We start from the raw sequence: 21645 nt of genomic DNA, 5'->3' as shown, positions 1-21645 counted from the left end.
TTGTTTTCTTTATTATTTTCATTTTCTTTACCTTTATCTTTATTCCAAAATTTTATTTATTTGTTTGTTTAAAAAAAAACAAAGATGAAGATAGAAGGAAAAGAAAAAAAATGAAAGAAAATAAGAGGAATAGAGTTGAAGAACACGGTTAAGATGTATGAGCTTGAAAAGATGAAAAAGACCATATTTTTATCATTTCATATTTTTTATTTTTTTAACAAGAGAGGAAAAAAATGATTGATATATGAAGACTTTTAGTTAGATGCGTGGTTTTAAAACCGGATCGGATCGATCGGTCACGGTTTCGATCATGTCCGATCAATTGAATCGAAAAGTGGTCAGATCAGAATTGGACCGGTTAAATCGGTGGTCCCACCGGTAAACTGGATGAACCAGATTGTTCCCTCCGAACCGTCTGATTCAACTTCCCCCCCCCCCACCCCCCACCCCCATTGTTGCTTCCCTTTTTTGCCCATTGGAACCCACCCACCCCCGTTGAAAACTCGCGCTAGAAATCCAACCCTTTTCCCCTTCCCCCTCCCCTCCCCCCACCCTGTGCAACTGCTGGAAAACCCCACTCCTCTCAACGACCCACCAGAACCCCCCAAAAAAGTGAAAATATGTTCCCCTTTTTGCCATTTCCTTATTCCAAAATTTTTTTAAATTAATTTTTACCTCATCTCACTATTTTTTTTTTATATTTATTATTTTTTTTACTTCATGTTTAAAACTTATTATTAATTTAAATTAATAAAAATATTACAATTTAAAATAAATTTTTTTATTTAAAAATGAATTTTTAAATTTTAAATTTTAAATTAAAATTATGATTTTAATTTTAATTTTAAATTTGAAACTAATTTTCTGGTTTTGAAATAAAATTTTAATTTTTAAATAATATATAAATTATTATTTTTATTTTTATAATTATTTTAAATTTTAATAATTTATAAATTATATATTTATGACATCATCAGTTCGACCACAGTTCGATCGTCGGTCCGACCAGTGAATCAAGAACCGGTAACTTTTCCAGTTCAATAATCGGTCCGGTTTTGAAAACATTGGTTAGATGTGTTTAATTGTCTATCCATATCTATACTATACTATATTAAAAATAGGACTATCTTGTAAAAAATTTCTACTATATAAAACTTTCCTATCTTAAATACCCTATAAAATATTTAATTCCTTTTTAAATCAAATAAACAAAATATCCTTTTGGTTTATATTTTTTCAATTCATAATTATTTGTATTCTACTATATTTGTCATTATTCAATTTGTTAGAAAAATTAGGGTATTCTGATTCATTAAACCTATTTGATAATATAAAATAACCTAAATTACTATTTTACCCTCTTATCTTATTCTTCAAACCCGATGTTTATCTTCTTTGTAAAGGTAGAGATCCATTCATCATCCACTTCTTATCTTCTTTGCAAAGCTAGAGACCCACTCATCATCCAATTCTCTGCAACAAGTGATTCTTCCAAATTGAATCAATTAAACCTTCCACGATATTTAAAAAAAAAATCAATTTCTAATTTATAGGGTTTTGGATGTTCATTTTGATTGTTGGATCTAGGATTCGTCATTGTTTGCTGCAACTAGGTTCTGAAAACTCCCTTCTACATCTTCGATCAGGTTTACCTTATTTTCTCTTTCTTCTTCTACTTCTTTATATGTGTTTCTTCTTCTCTATAAATCGATTAATTTTTTTTTATTAATTTATGTTTGGAATCTTTGATGTTTCTTTATCTTGTATTAATGGAAACTGGAGAGAAAAATTGAAATGGTTGGAAAAAGATTTTTCGATTTCACGTGTTTACAATATTGAAAATTTTAATGGTTAGGAAAAAAAATATTATAATAAAGTTTGTGTTTTTTTTATTTCCTTTTTTGCAAATAAGAAATAAGTATTTGGTAGCTTTGACAATTTATATGTTCTTATATTTTTTTTTTCTTTTTTTTTTCTTAGTAAAACATAATTCTATAGTTTTTTTTGCATGACAAATTATTTAAAATTTTGATAAAAAAAAAAACGAATATTTAAAATTTTTTAAGGTTATGGATTTTATTGGATATGATACTTGTTGAAAATTAGAATAAATTTGAATTCTTTTATTTCCTCTTTTGAAAATAGGAAAAACATTTGCTAGCTTTGAGAATTTAAATATTATAATAAATAATTTTTTTTTGAAAAATATAATTTTATAACTACTTAAGCATGACAAATTATTCAAATTTTTAATAAAAATAATAATTGAATATTTGTGCATTAGAGTTATACGATTTTTTATGGTTAATTTTTTATTTATTGAGTATATATATATTTTTTAGTCTTATTATTTAATAACAAAAAACCTCTCAAATTTTATTTTTTTAAAATAAAAGTAAAAATAAAAAAATATTTTAAATTATATGTAAGGATATTATTGTAAATTTATTTCTTTTTCATTTCCATTCCTATTATTATCAAACATTGGAATGGAAACAAATAATCATTCCAATCTTGCATTCCTAAGTTCATCCAAATGTTAGAAATGGAATCATCAAATTCATTCCATTCCACTAAGAAATAGGAAAGGAAACAAAATATTATTTCCATTCCCTATTCCGACGTACCAAACACCCCCTAAAGGGGGGATGAATAGAATCATGGTTTCTTTTCGTAAATTTAAATTATACGAATGCAAAAGACAATTATATACAAATATATAATAAAACAATATAAAAACAATTATATATAAAGTAAAAGAGTAGGGAAAAGAGAATGCAAACACAAAATTTTTATAGTGGTTTGATGCAACCTAGCTTATATCCACTCTTCTCTAGCTTCAATCCCAAGCTTGAGGTTCCATTATTTCAAGGTTTCCAACCCAAGCCTTCAAGCAATAGAATTGGATTATGGTTCCAACATACCTTCTTGGACTTTTGGCTCCAAGCACCTTTTACAATCCTCAAGAGATATCTCACTCTTGAACAACCCTTCAAGTGATACCCTATACTTGAGAATCCCTAAGTGATACCTCACACTTAGATTCTTCATCTCAAAGATTTATAAATAATTTCACAAAATCATAGTACAAAACTTTAGGCTCAAATGATACATAAAAAATTAGGATTGAAAGGTGCACTAATGATATGCAAATTTTAGAACAATGGTGCACTCAAAAATACTCTTCTAAGACTCAAATATATTCAAGAAAGGTTTAAGAATGTTAAACTCTTGAAATAACAAAGATTTAGGCATTTTTATAGAGGAAACGACCAAACTAGTCGTTGGGGGTTTGACCTGTTGATTAGTCGTTATCATTTAATGCTTGGGAGGTGACCGTTGAATATCGACCATCCTTTGACCAAACCTCGACCAGTTGAGGTTCAACCCTCAATGAATATTTATTAAAAGAAGGATATATAAATGATCTTCTTTGCCCATGAATATTCATTAAGAAATCAACAACCAGATTCATAGTTATTGTAGTGTATGTGGATGATGTGAATTTTGTTGGAACTCTTGAAGAGCTCTGAAAACATCTAACTATCTAAAAGAGGAATTTGAAATGAAAGATTTAGGAAAACAAAGTTTGTCTTGACCTACAAATTGACCATTTTTCAAATTGAGTGTTAGTTCATTAATCAACATATATAGAGAAAGTCTTAAAGTGTTTTCATATAGACAAATCACATCCATTAAGTTCCCCCATGATTGTTTATTCACTCAAAGTGAATAAGGACCCGTTTCATATCCAGAAGTACCATATCTCGGTGCAATTGAGACATTGATGTATATAGTAAATTGTAAATTGTACAAGACCAAATATAACATTTCTGTGAATTTACTAACAAAATACAATTTTGCACCAACTTGAAGATATTGAAATGAGATCAAACATATATTACATTATCTTCATGGAACCATAAATATAGGTTTATTTTATGTAAAAGGAGTATAATTACAAAAACTTGGATACACAAATGTTGGCTACCTTTCATATCCTTACTAGGTTAGGTCTCAAATAGGATATGCGCTTACTTATGGTAATATTGCAATACCATGGCAATCAGTAAAACAAACAAAGGTAACTAATTCTTCAAATCATTTAGAAATACTTCCAATCATGAAGCAAATCGGGAATGTGTGTGATTGAGATTTATAATTCAATGTCACATTAAATACAATTGGACGATACTACATAAAGATAATGTTGCATATATCACATAAATTAAAGAAGGATATAGTAAATGTGATAGAACTAAACATATATTGACCAAGTTCTTCTACACTCATGAGCATCAAAAGAATGATGAAATTAATGTTCAGCATATAAGATCAACAACAATTTAGTAGACTTACAACAACATTGCCAACAACAACACTAGAGAAGATGATATATAACATTGGAATGCAACGACTCAAAAGATTTTTATTATGCGTTATTAAAAAAAGTATGATTATGTCAACATGCGGGAAACAAATAAATAAGGATGTCATTACATATACTATTTTTGCCATTGTCCAAGTTTTGTCCCATTAGGTTTTACTGAAAAGTTTTTTAATGAGTTAGTTGTAATAGTCTAAAAGCATAAAAGTATTGTCATCCAAAGGGGAGTGTTATTAACGTATATGGTGATTTGTGAATGACAATACTATTACCAAGTTTGTATCATTTTCGTATTGGTATTACCCTTGCATTGTAAATAAAGGTTTTTGAGTTAATAAAGATATACCAAAGTCATTCCCTCTTCTTATTTTCTCTTCTCTTTGTTTTATTCTTAACCTTTATATTTTATAACAAATTCATGATTATTAAACTATATTCAAATCATTTTTTACATTATATTTTGAGCTAAAGTTTTAAATATATTTTGAATTTTGAATTCAAATTAGTATTTATTACTTTTAAAAACTAATTGGCCTTAAGACTTAAATTAACTTATATAACCCATTATCTAAATCACTCAAAATTGACCTTCCACAAACTTGATTTGGTTCAATTTTTTCATCATTAAAAGCTCGATTCTATTTTTGATTCAAACATAAATTCAACTAATTTTTTCTCAAAAAAATTTATTGAACTACGCATTTTTACACTGGTAGACTTCATCTTCGATTTATTGCCGGAAAGTACTACCGTGAGCGACGCCTCTGGCCCATTTCCATATAAATGTAAAAGGGAGAGTAACATTTTTCCACCTCTTTCAATGCACAAAAAAAAAAAAAAGATACATCTGTTTCAATCGTTTTACAGCCAAAAAGCGAACTTCAATAATTGGCGACTATTAATTGGCTAATAGGGCTTACAACTCACAGCGTTGGCTTCTTTGACTTCAGTTCCACTATTCTCCAAGGTTAACAGCCAGCTAAAACGTTTTTATATTTTTTGTAAAAGAGTACTTTACAACAAACTTTTAGCGTGGGCATTCATTCTCCACGAATTTCTTGTACTGCTGTGTCTGCAAATGTGTTTGTGTACCTGACCAGCAGTCCAGCAGCCCAGCAGTTGGAACCCAATCAAGAGAAATGTTCTTAAATAAAGAAACAAAGGTTCGCACACAAGCTTAGGATACAAGAGAAATGCTTCTCACAGATGAGAGATGGGGTTAGCCCTGTACAAAAACACTTCTCTCAGCTGACATCGGTTTAGCCCTTCTGCCCACCTTCTTCCATCTTCTTCCGCATCTTGTATTGCAGCGTAGCAGGAGCACAATCCAGTGGTGTTTCTCCTGAAGAATCAGTCCATTAGAATACACCAAAAGGACAACCATGCGACTAGAAACTGTCTACAACTTTTGTGACTACCAACTGTTCTAGACTAACCTAGTTACAATGTTGTTCAATAGAACTGGTGTACAGGGATCTTTGCCTTTTGGCATTCCATGTTACATTTTGAACACAGTAACCGGTGTTTCAAGGATGGGAAGGAAAGGTAAACCTCAACTTTCTTGGCAGCACAACTAACAAATTTTCACTCAGCTGTGCATTATCCAACAAATTAAGCAAAACTGAACAGTTTGGTTGGACAGAAGATTCATTACCCTGTGCATTCTTGTGCTCCAGACTTGCTCCAGATTCCATGAGAATAAAAGCTATATCAGTTTGATTAAAGAGTGCCGCCTACATCAAATTGAGTCAGTCATTTGATAATATTTAAACATGATGGAAAGAATCTGAATACCATGGGCAAAAATGCAAGAATGTGTGTGCACACACACATTGTGGGGGGGTGGTTGGGGTGAGAGAGATTCTACCAGATGTAGCACGGACAATCCTTGCTTGTCACAGTAATTTGCATCAACACCCTGCCAATGTGACAAGTTCAGTCTAAATCAACAAAATTAATGATTAAAAGCGTTTATACCTGACTCAGAAGCTTCTTGACTGCAGCAGTGTCACTATTTTTGATAGCTTCTCTTAAACCCTGATAAAAAAGCCATGCAATACAAATAATGAGCATAAGTAAATAGTCCACTGCAATATAACTAATTAAACCTTCAATTGACTGCTTTAAATGGATCATATAGGGTTGCATACCTCCCCATTAGCATCATAATCCATCTGAGGTTTATCCAAACTACTGTTGCTTACCTGCCCAAGATTGGAAGCCAACCTGCAAAGTTTAGCACAAGTTACTTACAATTATAAATTTTCAAACCATATAACAGGAAGCAATATGATATGAAGTCGAAAAACATCCATTTAAAATTTTAACAAATTGGAATTTGAGATCCAACAATACCTTAAAGAACCAAAATATACATAAAAGAAACAAGAAAAAAAAACAAAAAAAACTCATGCAGGAATTATTATCAACTCTAATTTTTTTCCTTCCCATTGGTCAGAGGAAGAGGGAAAAATGGAAGGAACTGAAATTCAAAGCATCATGGAGATAAGGACCATTATGCAGATACATGTCAAGATAACTGAAAATTCTATATGACCTTTAGGCTGACAATAGATGACAGATCCGTCCTCCCTCGGTTTTTAACAGGAATGCTTGCACCAGCAGAAATTGTAGTCCCACTTTAGTGAGCAACATGTTTGTCTCTACTGACAAGATGTTATATTCTGTCAAGTTTACATTGCCATAGAGGCTGCACACAACAGGGAGAGGGGGAGGAAAAGAGATGGTGGTTTTTGGGTGGGAATAGGAAAAAAAATATTATTCCACCCTTGGTTTGGAATAGTATGACCGAACATAATTCACAGGTACATGTCTAACACCTATAGCTGTGTTTGAGAAAATGAGTTAAATTCATAGAACTTATGACTGGAGACTCATGAGCTTGACAGGTGACACTGACAGAATTCAGTTTGTTTTACAAAATGCAAATGCAACTGATACGGGAAAACAATATGCCAAGTCATCCAAGTATGAAGTGTCAATACAGAGTTGGGCAATATGCATTAGAGAGGAGCCATTTTCCCTGTTTGTGATCATCTGAACTCAAATTCAGTATGGATTCAACCCATGCCAGACTCTCAGTCGGAGTCAGAAACATATGGGGTCCCAAACTCCTGCACCAGTAAGTACATCTGGCACTATAAATTGTAAAATACTTACAGATAAGTAGATAGTCATCTTAGGTCAACAGAAAGAAATGAAATACTACATGTAACGTACCCATGCTTGCTGTTTGAAGTGGAACCTCTATTCTTCAGATTGCAGTCAGTCTTTTTTGGTTTTGGGTTCAAATGAGTGGTAGAGATGGCAATAGTTTTCCTCTGCAATAAATAAATTAATAAACAAATAAATTTAAGCCCTAGATGTGCATGGAGGACTAGGATTCATGTAGCTGGACCAAATAGTTAGGAGTAATGACAGAGGCAGAAAATTGTGTGTGTTGGTGGGGGGAGTTGTGGCAGTGGGGTTGCAACAAAAAGTAGCTTCCTTTGTATGGGAAGCAGTCTTGGGAAGAGTTCTAACGCTAGATCGGTTCAAAAGGAGAGGATGGATTATGTTGAATAGATGTTACATATGCAACGGCGAGGAAGAATCTACTGATCGTCTTTCACTGTTCCAAAGCAAAAATTTTATAATGGCTGGTTTATTCTCTATTTGGTTTGGTCTGAATGATGCATTCTACAGTTAGGGGGAATCTCTTGAGTTGATATGAGTCATATTCATGAGAAAGATGTTGAAGAAAGCTTAGAGGGCTGCTTCCTTGTGCTTTCTTTGGACCTTATGGAAGGAAAGAAATATGAGGTTATTTAATGACGTCGAACTGTTGGATCAAGCAATCTCATCTCATTTTACAGCCTTTTTTTTTTTTTTGAATGAATTAGAGTGCACACAGATCACCATTCAATGTCCATGATAGATTTTGTTGATTGGTTTAGTTCTAAGTAAAGAGAGGGAGGTTGTTTTCTGTTTTCTCTTTCCTTAGTCTTTAGGTCACATATTGTAGATAGCATATGTACCTTGGCGCATTAATATATTTTCTTTTATTGCCAGCCAGGAAAAAAAACATAAACAATAAATTTAGCCTAATGGTACATGTGTCCTTCCTTAAAAGGGGTTCAGGTTCAAATCAAGCACAAGTAGATCTGTTTTAATTATTCAAGGGGGCACTAGCTGGAAGTCAAAGGGATTTGCTGTTATGGTTTTAGATGCGATGCATGGAAACCAATATAGATGTATAAGAAACTATTTCATAATTCATACCTGCAAGGGAACTGTCTCTACAGGTGCAGCTGGAGCTTCACAAATGCATAAAGGCATCCCACACTTGCAATCTGAAATGCCTGAAACAGGGTTATGCACTGCAGTTGGTTCACCAGTCTTCAGATCTACATTTGGATTGATGTTCAGTGTTGCAACTGAATCCACAACAGAATTAATCCCATCTAAAGAGGCCACTGGATCAACTTTTCCCAATCTATGACAGATAAACATAATCCACAAAAAAACAAACACATTAAAAAATATGAATGTCATTAAAACAAGAAGAAGAAGAAGCAAAGGTATGAAGTCCTTCAATCTTAGGCAACAAGAAGCCAAAACTTCAAAATAATAAAAGATAAGAAGTACGACAACAGCCAAAACAGGAAAAAAAAAAAAATTGCTTAAGCCAGCTGGTAATGAGCTCAAACATCTTCCATAGAGGTTGCCCAATTTTGAATAGTAAACCTGTTTCTGAAGTAGATAAGGAACACAAGAAAGATAAGCACCCAGAAGAGAGATTGAAAATCTCCCAAGAATGGGACATCTCCTACAACCTCCTCAAGGGTGCTCAGTCACCCAACATCTAGATGTTTAACACCTTCCTAAGCCCATAGCAAGGTTTCAAACTGCACCTTGATGGTGAGCTTAGTCTTCTGGATACCTAGTGAACGGATGATTCAAGGGACTTGGCTTGGTGTTTGGAGCTAAGAGTCCTGTCAGAGAGGGTAAGGATCATGCATGTGTTAAGGGTGTCTTGCTCAGGTCATGAGAACAAGTATCTACAGTAAATGTCTCACACCAAGGGGTTGATCATCTATCATCAAAGCTGAGCCCCCATTCACTGATCTTGTTGACTCACCAAGTTCATCTCTAACAGGTCCAGCCACCCCATAGAGTTTGTCATTTGCTTTAGCTCTCCAGGTACATTTCCCCATTTAGAATTCTAGTGATGTTAGCATTACCCAAATTTGACCCCACACCTTATCTTTTTATAATCTTTGAAGAACAGATATTTCATTTCTGAAATCACCTCAAACTTTGGAGAATTTAAGCTTGTGCCTGCAGTTCCTCACTAATTCCTTTCACTATCTTTTGGCTTCTATATATGAAATAGTGACCATCCTAGAAGGAAAACTAAAAATTCCCCAGATGCTAATCGTTTTTTTTGTTTTGTCAGAAACAAAATTGTAGTAAAAGTGAATAAAAGTACTTGAGAAGGACGAGGAGTCATCCCCAAAGTTAAAAAAACCGATCAAACATGGCTAAACTCTACCACAATACAAAAAGACCTGACCAACTGGTATGGACTAAAAAAGAAATACAAAAGCCTCTCCTCTAGCCCATACAAAACTTCTCTCATTGCTATTCAACCCCTTTTGTTAAAAAAAGTGATGAGAATGGTTGAGAGGAAGTCGGTGAAGGTCTTGATTGAGAGGAAGACTTTCTCGATTAGGTTGGTAGGCGAGCAAGGAGGTGAATGGTGTTTGATGACAGAGATAAGTAGAGGCTCTGTTTTTACATTAAGGTTTGAAAAGGAGGCAGTGGGGTGGTTGGTTGAATGCTTGATGAAAGCCTTAGCATTGAAGAATCATATGGGATTCAACAAAAAATTCAGGGGAAAATGCAGGGCTCATCTGTTGGAAGTGGGCTTCAACAACCATGGAAGGTTCATAAGGATCACAGAGTTCGTCAACAATAGAAAACCTCCCGTTTTGATCATTCCTGAGGGTGACAAGGGCAGAGGTTGGGAGAGTATAAAAAAAACGTTAGCTACAATGTTGGTGGTCCCATATCCGAGTGCAGCAGAAAAAGGAAGAAATATAAGAGGGGAAAGCTGGCCTCACAACAAAGTGGGTTCGATGTACAGATCCTATGCCAAGACAGTTAGTGATGAAGGGCCAAGAGGAGGAGGTCTAGTTCCAGTGGGGAGGTGGGCGCGAGCTGTGGTATGTGAAAGCAAGTTTGACAGGGAGAATTGGGCTGAGGTTGGAAGATTGGTGGCGAGAAGCTTAGGGAAGAATGGCGTGGTAACGATTGTACCCATTTCAGCTGGAAAGGGTGTATTTTTCGTTGAAACAACCGAGGAAGCCATATTTCTCCATGATTTGAGGAAGTTAAGGGCTGGGGAAAGGAACTTCATTCAGCTGCGAAGATGGTCGCCGAAGGAAAATGCGGAATTAGACGGGAAATTTAGAGAAGGATGGATCGAATTAAGGGGGTTGCCATTTCACCTATGGTCGGAGGTTCACCTGAAGAAGATTGTGGAGCAATGGGGGTCTGTAAATGAAATCGATTGGCGTACGCTGAAGTTATTTGATCTCAGCAGGGCGAGGTTAAAGATTGTAATGAAGGATAGGGCAATACTTCCAGCTATGTTGGAGGTGACTGATGGAGATTGGGTGTTTACAGTCGTCGTCGTTGTGGTCGGAGACGAAGAAAGACGGAGAGGTAGCAGAAACGGTGAGTCGACTCGGGTGGCTGTCGCTTCTCACACGGGGACAGGTGGAGGAAGACGAGGGGAGTGCGGCAGATCAACGGTGGAGGGAAGGTACCGTGTCGGGGAAGATAACAGACATTGGAAGGAAGGAGAAAGGGGTAAGGGCTGCCAACTCCCGTCGCAGTCTCGTCTGAAGTCACTAGATGGGATGGACGGGATTGGTGAAGAAGGAGGAGATTGGACCGGAGAAGATGAGGCCATCGCTGATGTGGGCTGTCGGGCCCGTGAGAGGAAGGCCCAGTCGCTGGCAAATCCAAGTGTAGTTACAATGGGCTGCAAGCTTAAAGGCTCGTTGGGCTTGGGCCTAAGCCCAGAAGAGGCTACCCCAGTTGAGACAGTGGCGCCGTTACGTAAGGAAGAAGAAGACTCTTCTTCTGCAATCGAAAAGGGAAAATCAGCTCCTGGAATCCTTGAGTTTCAGTCGAGCAGGTCAGCGGAGAAGAAGGTGTGTTACGGTTCAAGGAAGCTGTGGTCAACTTTCTTTCCCCCAAGCTCAGAGCATCGACAAGGTATCCGAAGCAGCAGCGAGCCCATTTTGCGGGGAAAAATCAAGGTGGACAGCAACGAAGACCCAAAGACAGATGATTTAGGCGCCGAATCTCAGGCAAACAGAAGATCAACTGCAAGCCCTCTCTTTTCTCCGTGTTTTCCAAGGTTTCGCAAGAAGATATTAGGGGAAAGGGATGCGTCGCCGAGAAAGGAAGCTGATCTGAACATTCTTTCATCCGACGAAGATATGGAAGGTTTTTTGGGCCGAGGGGGGTTTGATTCTCGTGGCTCAGCAGTCATGGTTAAGCCATCTTCGCCAGAAACCAGAGGTAAAGGGCTTAGCTTGAGGGGGAACAGTGATTCGATGGTTGCGGAAATTCTGGAGGTAACGCCTTCACTTTTTAATTCCACCCATCCATATATACCCCCTTCTAGTGGCTCCATTAAATCCCTCTTGTATCCTTCCGTCCACATTTTGAGTCCCCCTACGCCCTTGCATCCCGATTCAGTTCCTCAACCTCTGGTACTTATGGAAAACCGAGTAAACTCTGAATTTTTTTTCAAAAAAACCAACGATGATGGCCAAACTTCTGTTGATATCCCTAATTTAGAAATGGAAATGGAGGTGATCCAGTCTGCTTGTCCTTACCAGATGCCTGAGGGTGTCAATTCTCTCTCAGCAAATTTAAGATCACCTGTTAGGGAGTCCAGTAAGGATACAGGTAACTTGGGAGGTATTGCGGGCTCTCCTTCGAGCGAGTTCCAAATAGAAGGACTGTCCCCTAGGAAAATGGCAAAAGTACGAGAGGTTTTAAAGACTCTGGATATCAAAGTATATTCCAGGAGGAAGAGCAGATGCTCTACAGGTTTGTGAGACTAATTGGTTTCGGTTTGGAGATTAGGGTCAGAGAGTTTCACATGAAGATAATCAGTTGGAATACCAGGGGTTTGGGTTCAAAGAAAAAGAGAAGGGTGGTTAAGGATTTTTTAAGATCAGAAAAGCCGGATGTAGTGATGATTCAGGAAACAAAAAAGGAGGAGTGTGATAGAAGATTCGTGGGTAGTGTTTGGACAGTCAGAAATAAGGATTGGGCAGCCCTTCCGGCATGTGGGGCTTCGGGTGGGATTTTGATCATATGGGACGCCAAAAAATTGTGCAGGGAGGAGGTAGTGTTAGGTTCTTTTTCGGTCTCAATCAAGTTCGCATTGGACGGTTGCGAATCTGTATGGCTATCTGCAGTTTATGGGCCAAACAACTCAGCTCTCAGAAGGATTTTTGGATGGAGCTTTCAGACATTGGTGGGCTTGCTTATCCGCGCTGGTGTGTGGGCGGGGACTTTAATGTCATAAGGAGAAGTTCAGAAAAATTGGGCGGTTCTAGATTAACCCCAAGCATGAAGGATTTTGATGATTTCATAAGAGAATGCGAATTGATAGATTTACCATTAAGGAGTGCATCATTTACATGGTCAAACATGCAAGAAAATCCAGTTTGCAAGAGATTAGATTGTTTCCTGTACTCAAATGAGTGGGAACAAATATTTCCTCAAAGTATTCAAGGAGTACTGCCAAGATGGACATCGGATCATTGGCCGATTGTCTTAGAAACTAATCCGTTCAAGTGGGGTCCAACGCCGTTCAGGTTTGAGAATATGTGGTTGCAACATCCTAGTTTTAAGGAGAGTTTTGGAAGATGGTGGAGGGAGTTTCAAGGAAATGGGTGGGAAGGGCACAAGTTCATGAGGAAATTACAGTTTATTAAAGCCAAATTGAAAGAGTGGAATAAGGCTTCTTTTGGAGAGCTAAGTAAAAGGAAAAAAGATATCTTATCTGATTTAGTTAACTTTGATTCATTGGAGCAAGAAGGGGGCCTATCCCATGAACTTTTAGCCCAAAGAGTTGTAAGAAAAGGGGAACTAGAGGAGTTGATTTTGAGGGAAGAAATACATTGGAGACAAAAAGCTAGGGTGAAATGGGTAAAAGAAGGGGATTGTAACTCAAAATTTTTTCATAAGGTGGCCAATGGCAGGAGAAATAGGAAATATATTAAGGAATTGGAGAATGAAAATGGCCTAATGATGAATGATTCAGAGAGCATAAAAGAGGAGATTTTAAGGTATTTTGAAAAGCTCTATGCGAGTCCTCCTGGAGAGCCTTGGAGAGTGGAAGGCTTAGATTGGTCCCCTATATCTGGAGAGAGTGCGCTTAGGTTGGAATCCCCCTTTACTGAAGAAGAGATTTTTAAGGCTATTTTTCAAATGGACAGGGATAAGGCTCCGGGGCCGGATGGATTTACCATTGCAGTGTTTCAAGATTGTTGGGAAGTGATAAAAGAGGATCTAGTGAAAGTGTTTGCAGAATTTCATAGGAGCGGAATTATTAATCAAAGTACCAATGCTTCCTTTATAGTTTTGTTACCTAAAAAAAGCATGTCAAGGAGAATCTCAGACTTTAGACCTATTAGCTTGATCACTAGTCTATACAAGATAATAGCCAAGGTGTTAGCAGGACGCATAAGAGGGGTGCTTCACGAGACCATCCATTCTACTCAAGGAGCCTTTGTTCAAGGGAGACAAATTTTGGATGCAGTTCTCATAGCCAATGAGATAGTGGATGAGAAAAGAAGATCAGGGGAGGAAGGAGTAGTATTCAAAATTGACTTTGAAAAGGCCTATGATCATGTAAGTTGGGATTTTTTGGATCATGTGTTGGAGATGAAAGGGTTTGGTCTTAGATGGAGGAAATGGATGAGAGGTTGCTTGTCCTCGGTTTCTTTTGCAGTCTTGGTGAATGGTAATGCGAAAGGGTGGGTAAAGGCATCTAGAGGTTTAAGACAAGGAGACCCTTTATCACCGTTCTTGTTCACCATAGTGGCAGATGTTTTGAGTAGGATGTTATTGAAAGCTGAGGAGAGAAACGTCTTGGAGGGTTTCAGGGTGGGTAGGAACAGAACAAGGGTTTCACACCTTCAATTTGCAGATGATACCATTTTCTTTTCCAGCTCTCGGGAGGAGGATATGATGACCCTTAAGAATGTCCTGCTTGTGTTTGGGCATATTTCCGGTTTGAAAGTTAATCTTGACAAAAGCAATATCTATGGTATTAATCTTGAGCAGAATCACCTTTCTAGGTTGGCCGAGATGCTTAACTGCAAGGCTTCCGGGTGGCCTATACTTTACCTGGGTCTTCCTCTGGGAGGGAATCCTAAGGCGTGTGGCTTTTGGGATCCTGTGATTGAGAGGATATCAAGGAGATTAGATGGGTGGCAGAAGGCATATTTATCTTTTGGAGGTAGAATAACCCTCATTCAATCTTGTCTCACCCATATGCCATGTTACTTTCTTTCCTTGTTTAAGATTCCCGCCTCTGTGGCAGCAAAAATTGAGAGAATGCAAAGAGATTTTTTATGGTCAGGCGTAGGGGAAGGCAAAAGAGACCATTTGGTTAATTGGGACGTAGTGTGTAAGCCGAAATCGAGAGGGGGATTGGGTTTTGGAAAGATATCTACAAGGAATGTCGCTCTTTTAGGGAAGTGGTTGTGGAGATATCCTAGGGAGGATTCAGCTCTGTGGCATCAGGTTATTTTAAGCATTTATGGATCACACTCCAATGGCTGGGATGTTAACAACACAGTTAGATGGTCTCATCGTTGTCCTTGGAAGGCCATTGCACTAGTCTACCAAGAGTTTTCCAAGTTTACTCGGTTTGTGGTAGGTAATGGGGATAGAATTCGGTTTTGGGATGACTTGTGGTGGGGGGAACAACCTTTGGGAGTCCAATATCCAAGATTACTTAGCGTAGTCACGGATAAAAATGCTCTTATTTCATCAATTCTTGGATATACCCGCCCATTCTCTTGGAACTTCAATTTTCGCCGAAATCTTTCTGATTCTGAGATAGATGATTTAGAGGGCCTTATGCAGTCTTTTGATCGTCTTCGCATATCACCTTCCGTTCCCGATAAGAGATCCTGGTCCTTATCTCCTTCAGGTCTCTTCACAGTCAAATCTTTCTTTCTAGCCTTATCCCAATATTCTGAGTCGCCTCCAGTTTTCCCTTCCAAGTTTGTCTGGAATGCTCAAGTCCCTTTTAAAGTTAAGTCCTTTGTCTGGTTGGTGGCTCACAAGAAGGTTAATACTAATGACTTGCTACAATTGAGAAGACCCTACAAAGCACTTAGCCCTGACATATGTAAGTTGTGTATGAAGAATGGAGAAACAGTAGATCACCTTTTCCTTCATTGCTCTTTGACGATGGGGTTGTGGCACAGATTATTCCAATCAGCAAAGATGGATTGGGTTTCCCCAAGGAGCATCTCTGACATGTTATCTAGTAATTTTAATGGTTTTGGATCTTCCAAGAGAGGGATTGTCTTATGGCAAAACGCGTGCATAGCGTTAATGTGGGTGGTGTGGCGGGAAAGAAATGCAAGGATTTTTGAGGACAAAGCAAGGAATGCCGAGTATCTTTGGGATTCTATTTGTTTTCTTACTTCTTTTTGGGCTTTTTGTTCTAAGGTTTTTAAGGGGATTCCTCTTAACATATTACAACTTGATTGGTTAGCGGCGTGTAACTAGAGTGTCTACTTTTCCCTTTTTGTACTTTCTTATAATTGATTACTTGTAGTCTTGTTTTCTTTGTTGGGAGGATTCCTCATCCTTCTATTTGTACCTTCTTTTTATCAATATATTCCATTGTCGTTTCCTATCAAAAAAAAAAAAAATTCAACCCCTTTTGTTCAACAAACCGAGGACCAATTAAGTTGAACAACATTTCAGTGGAATGTCTTTGAAAGGAGGTGTACAAGAAGCCCAAAAACAAGGACAAAAGTGAATTAGATCCCATAGTGCCTTTGTCCGTCCTCCACTTATCCTAAAAAAAACTCTAGCATTTCTCCCCCACCACACAATCTATGTCAGCGTGAGACAAACTCTGTGCCATAAGATTTTGCCTCTTAAGGAACTCTTGAAGCCCCTACATGAATGGTCATTATGTCACATATGTGCTTAGGTGGAACCCATTCCATCCTAGCCTTTCTAAATGAATGGTACCATAGCCTCATAGTCATAGGGTAAGGTGTTCCCAACCATAGCATGACATTGGTATTTACCTTTTCACAAGCCACTAACCAAGCAAAGACCTTTACCTTAGATGAGACTTTTGACTTACATATGAATTTGGTTGGAGGAAAGGGACATAGGTCTAATAGATTGGACAAATGATAGAGACATGTGGCAGCCACCTTTAAAAGTTTATCAGAGGCGCAAAGGAGTGGACTCCAAGGCCCAAGCTTTAATTTGGCACTCTCTAGATGATAATGGGCTTAGTTGGGATCTTATATAAATCAATATGGGTTCAGCTTAAGTTAGGGGCTTAGTCAATGGTTAAAGTTACCATTTTCAGTCATTATTGTTGTCATTTTCCAACAGTCTTTAATGTGGTCAGTAATCAGTCCAAGTTTGTCATTTTCAAGTTGCATTTATTGTGTCTAGTTCCAAGGAGTTATGAGTCCCTTGAAAAGTCTTATACAGTAGTTGATTAGTCTTTTGGAAGGAATCAATCAATGAATGAAATTAATGAATTTTCAGCAGCCAGTTTTTTCCTTTGTGAGATGCAAAGAGTACTTGGGTGTGAAGCCTAAGGTTTCTAGGAGTGATTCCTAAGGTCCTTTCAATTATACTCTCCTTTCATTTTATTTCCTGTACTGCATCAACAAAGCCACAAAGAAGGATTTTATTGAGAACAAACCTAAGGGGTTCCTCAGACACTAATCTTAAAAGAATAATTTGTTATGCAGAATAAATGTCTCAAATGAACTAATACATTTGAAGATCAAAATCAAAGTGAAGCTTCTTTTAAGTCCATGTTCTATAGGAAACCAAGATATACGAGCATCATGGATAGCCACCTTGTCTCAAAAGTAGATGTGAAGATCAATCTCTAATCATTAAATGAGTATCTTGTATTTCACAAAAATTAGGTGCAGTATAACACTTAATTGATTGAGATTAAGTCTTTAATTAATGGAGAAACAAATTAATTAACAATATAATTATGGAATGAATGGACACAGAATGCAATCCACAAGGAAAACACATGCTCAAACTCTTGTACAGGAGTATAGGATATTTATAAAAAAAAAAATTGTTAGGAGTGTTAAGGAGTAAGGGTTCTTAGAAGATCATTTAAGATGTTTCATCCTAGGGTATAAAGGTAAAAGCAGAGGCTCAATGATACTGCTCCCTAATGGACTTCAGAAGTAATATAGTTTTGGAATGATCACAAAAGAGTATCCTTCCTACACAATTCACAACACATATTAATGTTCCTCTCAAATTCTTCTTGAGCTCAATCAAAAGTTCCTTAGGGAAAAAAAAAAAGTTTCTTTTCTTTGCTATCTTCTCAACCTAATAGTTGTGCCATCAGAGACCTTGCTTTACCATGCTACTTAAGTTTGTCAGTTCCTCACTCAATTATTTGTTTCCATTCAATGATAACATATCCACAAACATGTATCATGGTTTTCCTTCACATTTGCCAAATTTCATCCAGCAACTGAAACTTTACCAGAAGCTTCTACTAGTCATCTTTCACTCTAATACCATCATGCCTGGAGAAAACATGATCACACATCTAGAAAATATTTCACTCACAGACACATAATTATCCTGTTTAAATGACATTTAGCTTTTCACCATAATATTAAAAAATAAGAAAGCCAATAAATAGAAAATAAATTCTACACAATTCAATAAGTGGTTACCGGGAGGAGTCATTAAAACAGTCAGAGCAAACTCTAACAGACGTGTGAAGACCAAATTGTGGCAAAGCCTGAAACCAATGCACAACAAAAAGAATAGAAAATAGCTTAATCTAAATTCATCAACTAGTAACATTCCTACTAAAAGAAATTTGATAGAAATAAAATATAACTAATACCATTTGATTTGATGAATGTTCATGACACAAAGTTCTCCCGCAACATCGGCAATGATGCTAAGAGAGAGGGAGAGAATCAGAGAGCATATTTGCATAAGGAACAGGTATAACAATTACAGTAATAGCCAAATTTCAATGTGATAAAAGAAATTCAAAAGCAAGTGGAGATTGTCAAAAACAATAAGAATCCATAACCAGAAATGGATAGAACCATATAGAGCAAATACAAAATGTTCACTTTTCCTTTTAACTAAATAGTGTAATCATAAACATTTTGGAAGAGATGTGTAGAATAAGCTGAAATACAATATTTCTAGCACACCAAAGAATTACCTAAAATGGTGAGAATCCATAACTGCAAACAAACAGAACCATATGAAGCGCTTTTTTTTTACAGGCAAAGATCAATTATATTAACAATGCCTAATGAAATGAGGCACAAAAACATACACGACCTTTACAAGGGCACCAAAATGTCAAAACAAGGCAAAGGGAGCCACAAAAAACCTCCCTAGTCTTACTTAGGGTTTAAGCACTCAACAAAGTCTATCATGGACAAAAGAACAATCTCTTATGTATACTCTAACCCACTCCCAGAAATCATGAACCATATGAAGCACATGCAAAAGCTCTTCTATTTCTTATTTAACTAAAAACTGTCATCATAAGTATTTTGAAAGAGGTCTTTGGAAAGAAACGGAATTAGAGTGTTTGTAACATTTCAAAGGAGTAGGATCCATGATGAACTAACAAAATTATTCCACATTGTTATTCCATAATTATCTAGTATTCCCCAACCAATTGTTTTACAATACTGTACACCTCATTTTTTTATTGGATATCATGTGCCTTAGCATTCACCGGACTAGATACACACACACATGCACACTGTTGCTACAGGAAAGCTGCATAAAGTGACAGTCAATCATCCATGGGCCTTTACCACTTATATGCAATTGGGTGGGTTAATGATCAATCTAAACAATCACTTGATTGAAAGCTGTGTATAGGATTGATAATAGGCGTAGCAAATCTGAATTTATAGTAGATCATCTAGCTTTAAGCTTACATAAGTAACTTTTCATATTAATGAGAAATCGGGATTTGGGTAAATCCTAAATATGCGTAAATCTATTAAGTAATACCTAGCACAACCATATTTAGGCGCTGTTAATATATATATATATATATATATTATTTACCTATCCAAAAATAAAAAATAAAAAAAACCTAGCCCAATTGAACCAAGTAGTGAGTGAAGGATGGCAAGCCTCAGTAATGATGTAAGGGGAAAGAAACCATAATCATGGTTGTGAAATAAACTAATACTGTGCGCATTCAGGATCAGTGGACAACAATATTCGTATACTGTTGGTGCAAAAACTAGTTACACTCCATTTGACATACATTCTTCCACATTCCTTTTCACTTCTTGAGCTTTGAGGGTCACAAACATAATTTTTAACCTAGTTCAGTCAATTTTGATGAGTGAAAATGAGCAGTAAGGTTAAGTCATGGAAAGTGTAACAATTTTGTTCATAGTGGTGGATGTTTTGAGTAGGATGATGCATAGGACTGAAGATCAAGGCTTGGTTAGAGGCTTCGAGTTGCTAGGAAGAAAATTAGGGAACACCACTTAAAGTTTTCCAATGGGGCCATTTTTTTCTCAAGGCAGTTCATGGTCATCTCTCACATTAGTCTCATCCTCAAAGTTGGGCCTCAACATCAACATTGTCAAATATATCTTCATAGGCATGACAGTGGATCACCAGAGTCTTAGTAAACTTGCTTCCTTGGCAAGTTGTAGAACTAGTGATTAGCCTCTAATCCATTCAAATCTTCCTTAAGCAGGGAACCCAACATCATCCTCAGTTTAGAGAAATCATTGTTACAATCTTATCTTGGAAGCTGGAGAGTTGGAAGAAGGCTTTCTTACCTCTTGGGGGAATTCAGGCCTTCCTTGCTCATATTTCTTTTATCGCCTTTCCATCTTGAAGATCCCATCCGATGTTGCATCTGGGATTGAGAAAATTCAAAGAGACTTGCATTGATCAAGTATTGGTGAACGGAAGAGAGACCACTTGAGAGTTTGGAGGCAGGTGTGTAAGCCTAGATATGAGGGGGTTTGGGTTGATGAATGGGTGTGGTCTTTTTGAATAACAAACTCTATTGGATGAGTGCTTATGATATATCCTAGGAAATTTGACACTTTATGGCATAAATCAGATTAGTTTGTATGTTGGATCTTTCTATTCTCATCTTTATCTCTATTGGTACAATTTCTTCAATTTCCAACCAAACAAAAAGAAAAGGATCTTTCTACTCTCATGATCTCAATATATACATTAAAGATCCTCAATCCAAAGAATGGGATGCCAATTTTGTGATTAGGTGCTTTCACCAATGCCCTTGGAAAGATATTTCTCAAGGAGACATAGACTTTACCCGTTCCACTCGTTTTATAGTTGGCAACAAATCAAAAATCTGCTTTTGGGAGGGGAAGATTAATCTATTCCCTGTCTCCAGACTCCCTCGGGGGATAGAAACATTGCCCATCATGGGCAAAAATCAGATTGGTTTGTATGTTGGATTTTTCTATGCTCATCTTTATCTCTATCGGTACAATTTCTTCAATTTCCAATCAAACAAAAAGAAAAAGGATCATCCCAATATATATTAAAGATCCGCTCCCAGATTTGGTAATCTATGAACTGAAGACCTCAAAATACATAAAAAAAAAAGATGTGAAAAAAGGGGTGGTCGCGTTGAACAAGATTCGAAAGAGAGAAACACGGAAATTGAAGAAAGAAAATGGGAAAAGAAAGAGTAAGAATAGAGTACACGTCGCCTGAAGGTGTTGAAGCTGCATTTGCAGACGTCGCAGCGCGCAGCTTCCTGAAAAGGAGGAGGCTCCACTGACATTTCTCTTCCTCTCTAAATCGCCTCCCGTTCCTTGTCTCAATTATGTCTCCGGCTTTCTGCTTCCTTTTTCCCCAATCACAGTCGGATCTCCGTTTTCTCTACATATAGCGGGTCTGGATCTTGGGTGACC

General features: G+C 36.9%; 1 protein-coding gene across 4 annotated transcripts; it reads right to left on the bottom strand.

Annotated features, from left to right (window-relative positions):
• Nucleotides 1–5142: 5142 nt before the first annotated feature.
• Nucleotides 5143–21645, bottom strand: LOC117918333 (FYVE and coiled-coil domain-containing protein 1). Of its 4 annotated transcripts, XR_004651840.1 has the most exons (11): nucleotides 21435–21645; nucleotides 18594–18650; nucleotides 18418–18485; nucleotides 8669–8882; nucleotides 7628–7728; nucleotides 6538–6613; nucleotides 6365–6424; nucleotides 6219–6305; nucleotides 6042–6120; nucleotides 5592–5729; nucleotides 5143–5479 (listed from the first exon to the last, which is right to left on the bottom strand). XR_004651840.1 is itself a non-coding variant. In XM_034834898.1 (10 exons), the coding sequence occupies exons 1-10, from the start codon at nucleotides 21513–21515 to the stop codon at nucleotides 5647–5649; spliced, it is 906 nt and encodes a 301-aa protein (XP_034690789.1). In that variant the 5' UTR covers nucleotides 21516–21644; the 3' UTR covers nucleotides 5180–5646. The 4 variants fall into 4 exon arrangements, 3 of the variants coding, with proteins under 3 accessions (XP_034690789.1, XP_034690790.1, XP_034690791.1); XM_034834898.1 differs by having other exon boundaries at nucleotides 5180–5729; nucleotides 21435–21644; XM_034834899.1 differs by having other exon boundaries at nucleotides 5180–5729; nucleotides 6255–6305; nucleotides 21435–21642.

This window comes from Vitis riparia, chromosome 7 (genome assembly GCF_004353265.1).
Source record: "Vitis riparia cultivar Riparia Gloire de Montpellier isolate 1030 chromosome 7, EGFV_Vit.rip_1.0, whole genome shotgun sequence".
In the NCBI taxonomy this organism is placed as follows: Eukaryota; Viridiplantae; Streptophyta; class Magnoliopsida; order Vitales; family Vitaceae; genus Vitis; species Vitis riparia.
The sequence above is the reverse complement of the archived record's forward strand: the minus strand, read 5'-3'. Positions and strand labels throughout refer to the sequence as shown.

Excerpts from the sequence above, each read along its gene's own strand:
- LOC117918333 (XM_034834898.1), bottom strand. The coding sequence starts at position 21,515 with ATGTCAGTGGAGCCTCCTCCTTTTCAGGAAGCTGCGCGCTGCGACGTC. Across the intron at positions 18,651-21,434 it reads TCAACACCTTCAGGCGACGT|CATCATTGCCGATGTTGCGG; the intron begins GTACTCTATTCT and ends CCTCTCTCTTAG. Across the intron at positions 6,614-7,627 it reads ACTTCAAACAGCAAGCATGG|GTTGGCTTCCAATCTTGGGC; the intron begins GTACGTTACATG and ends TAAACTTTGCAG.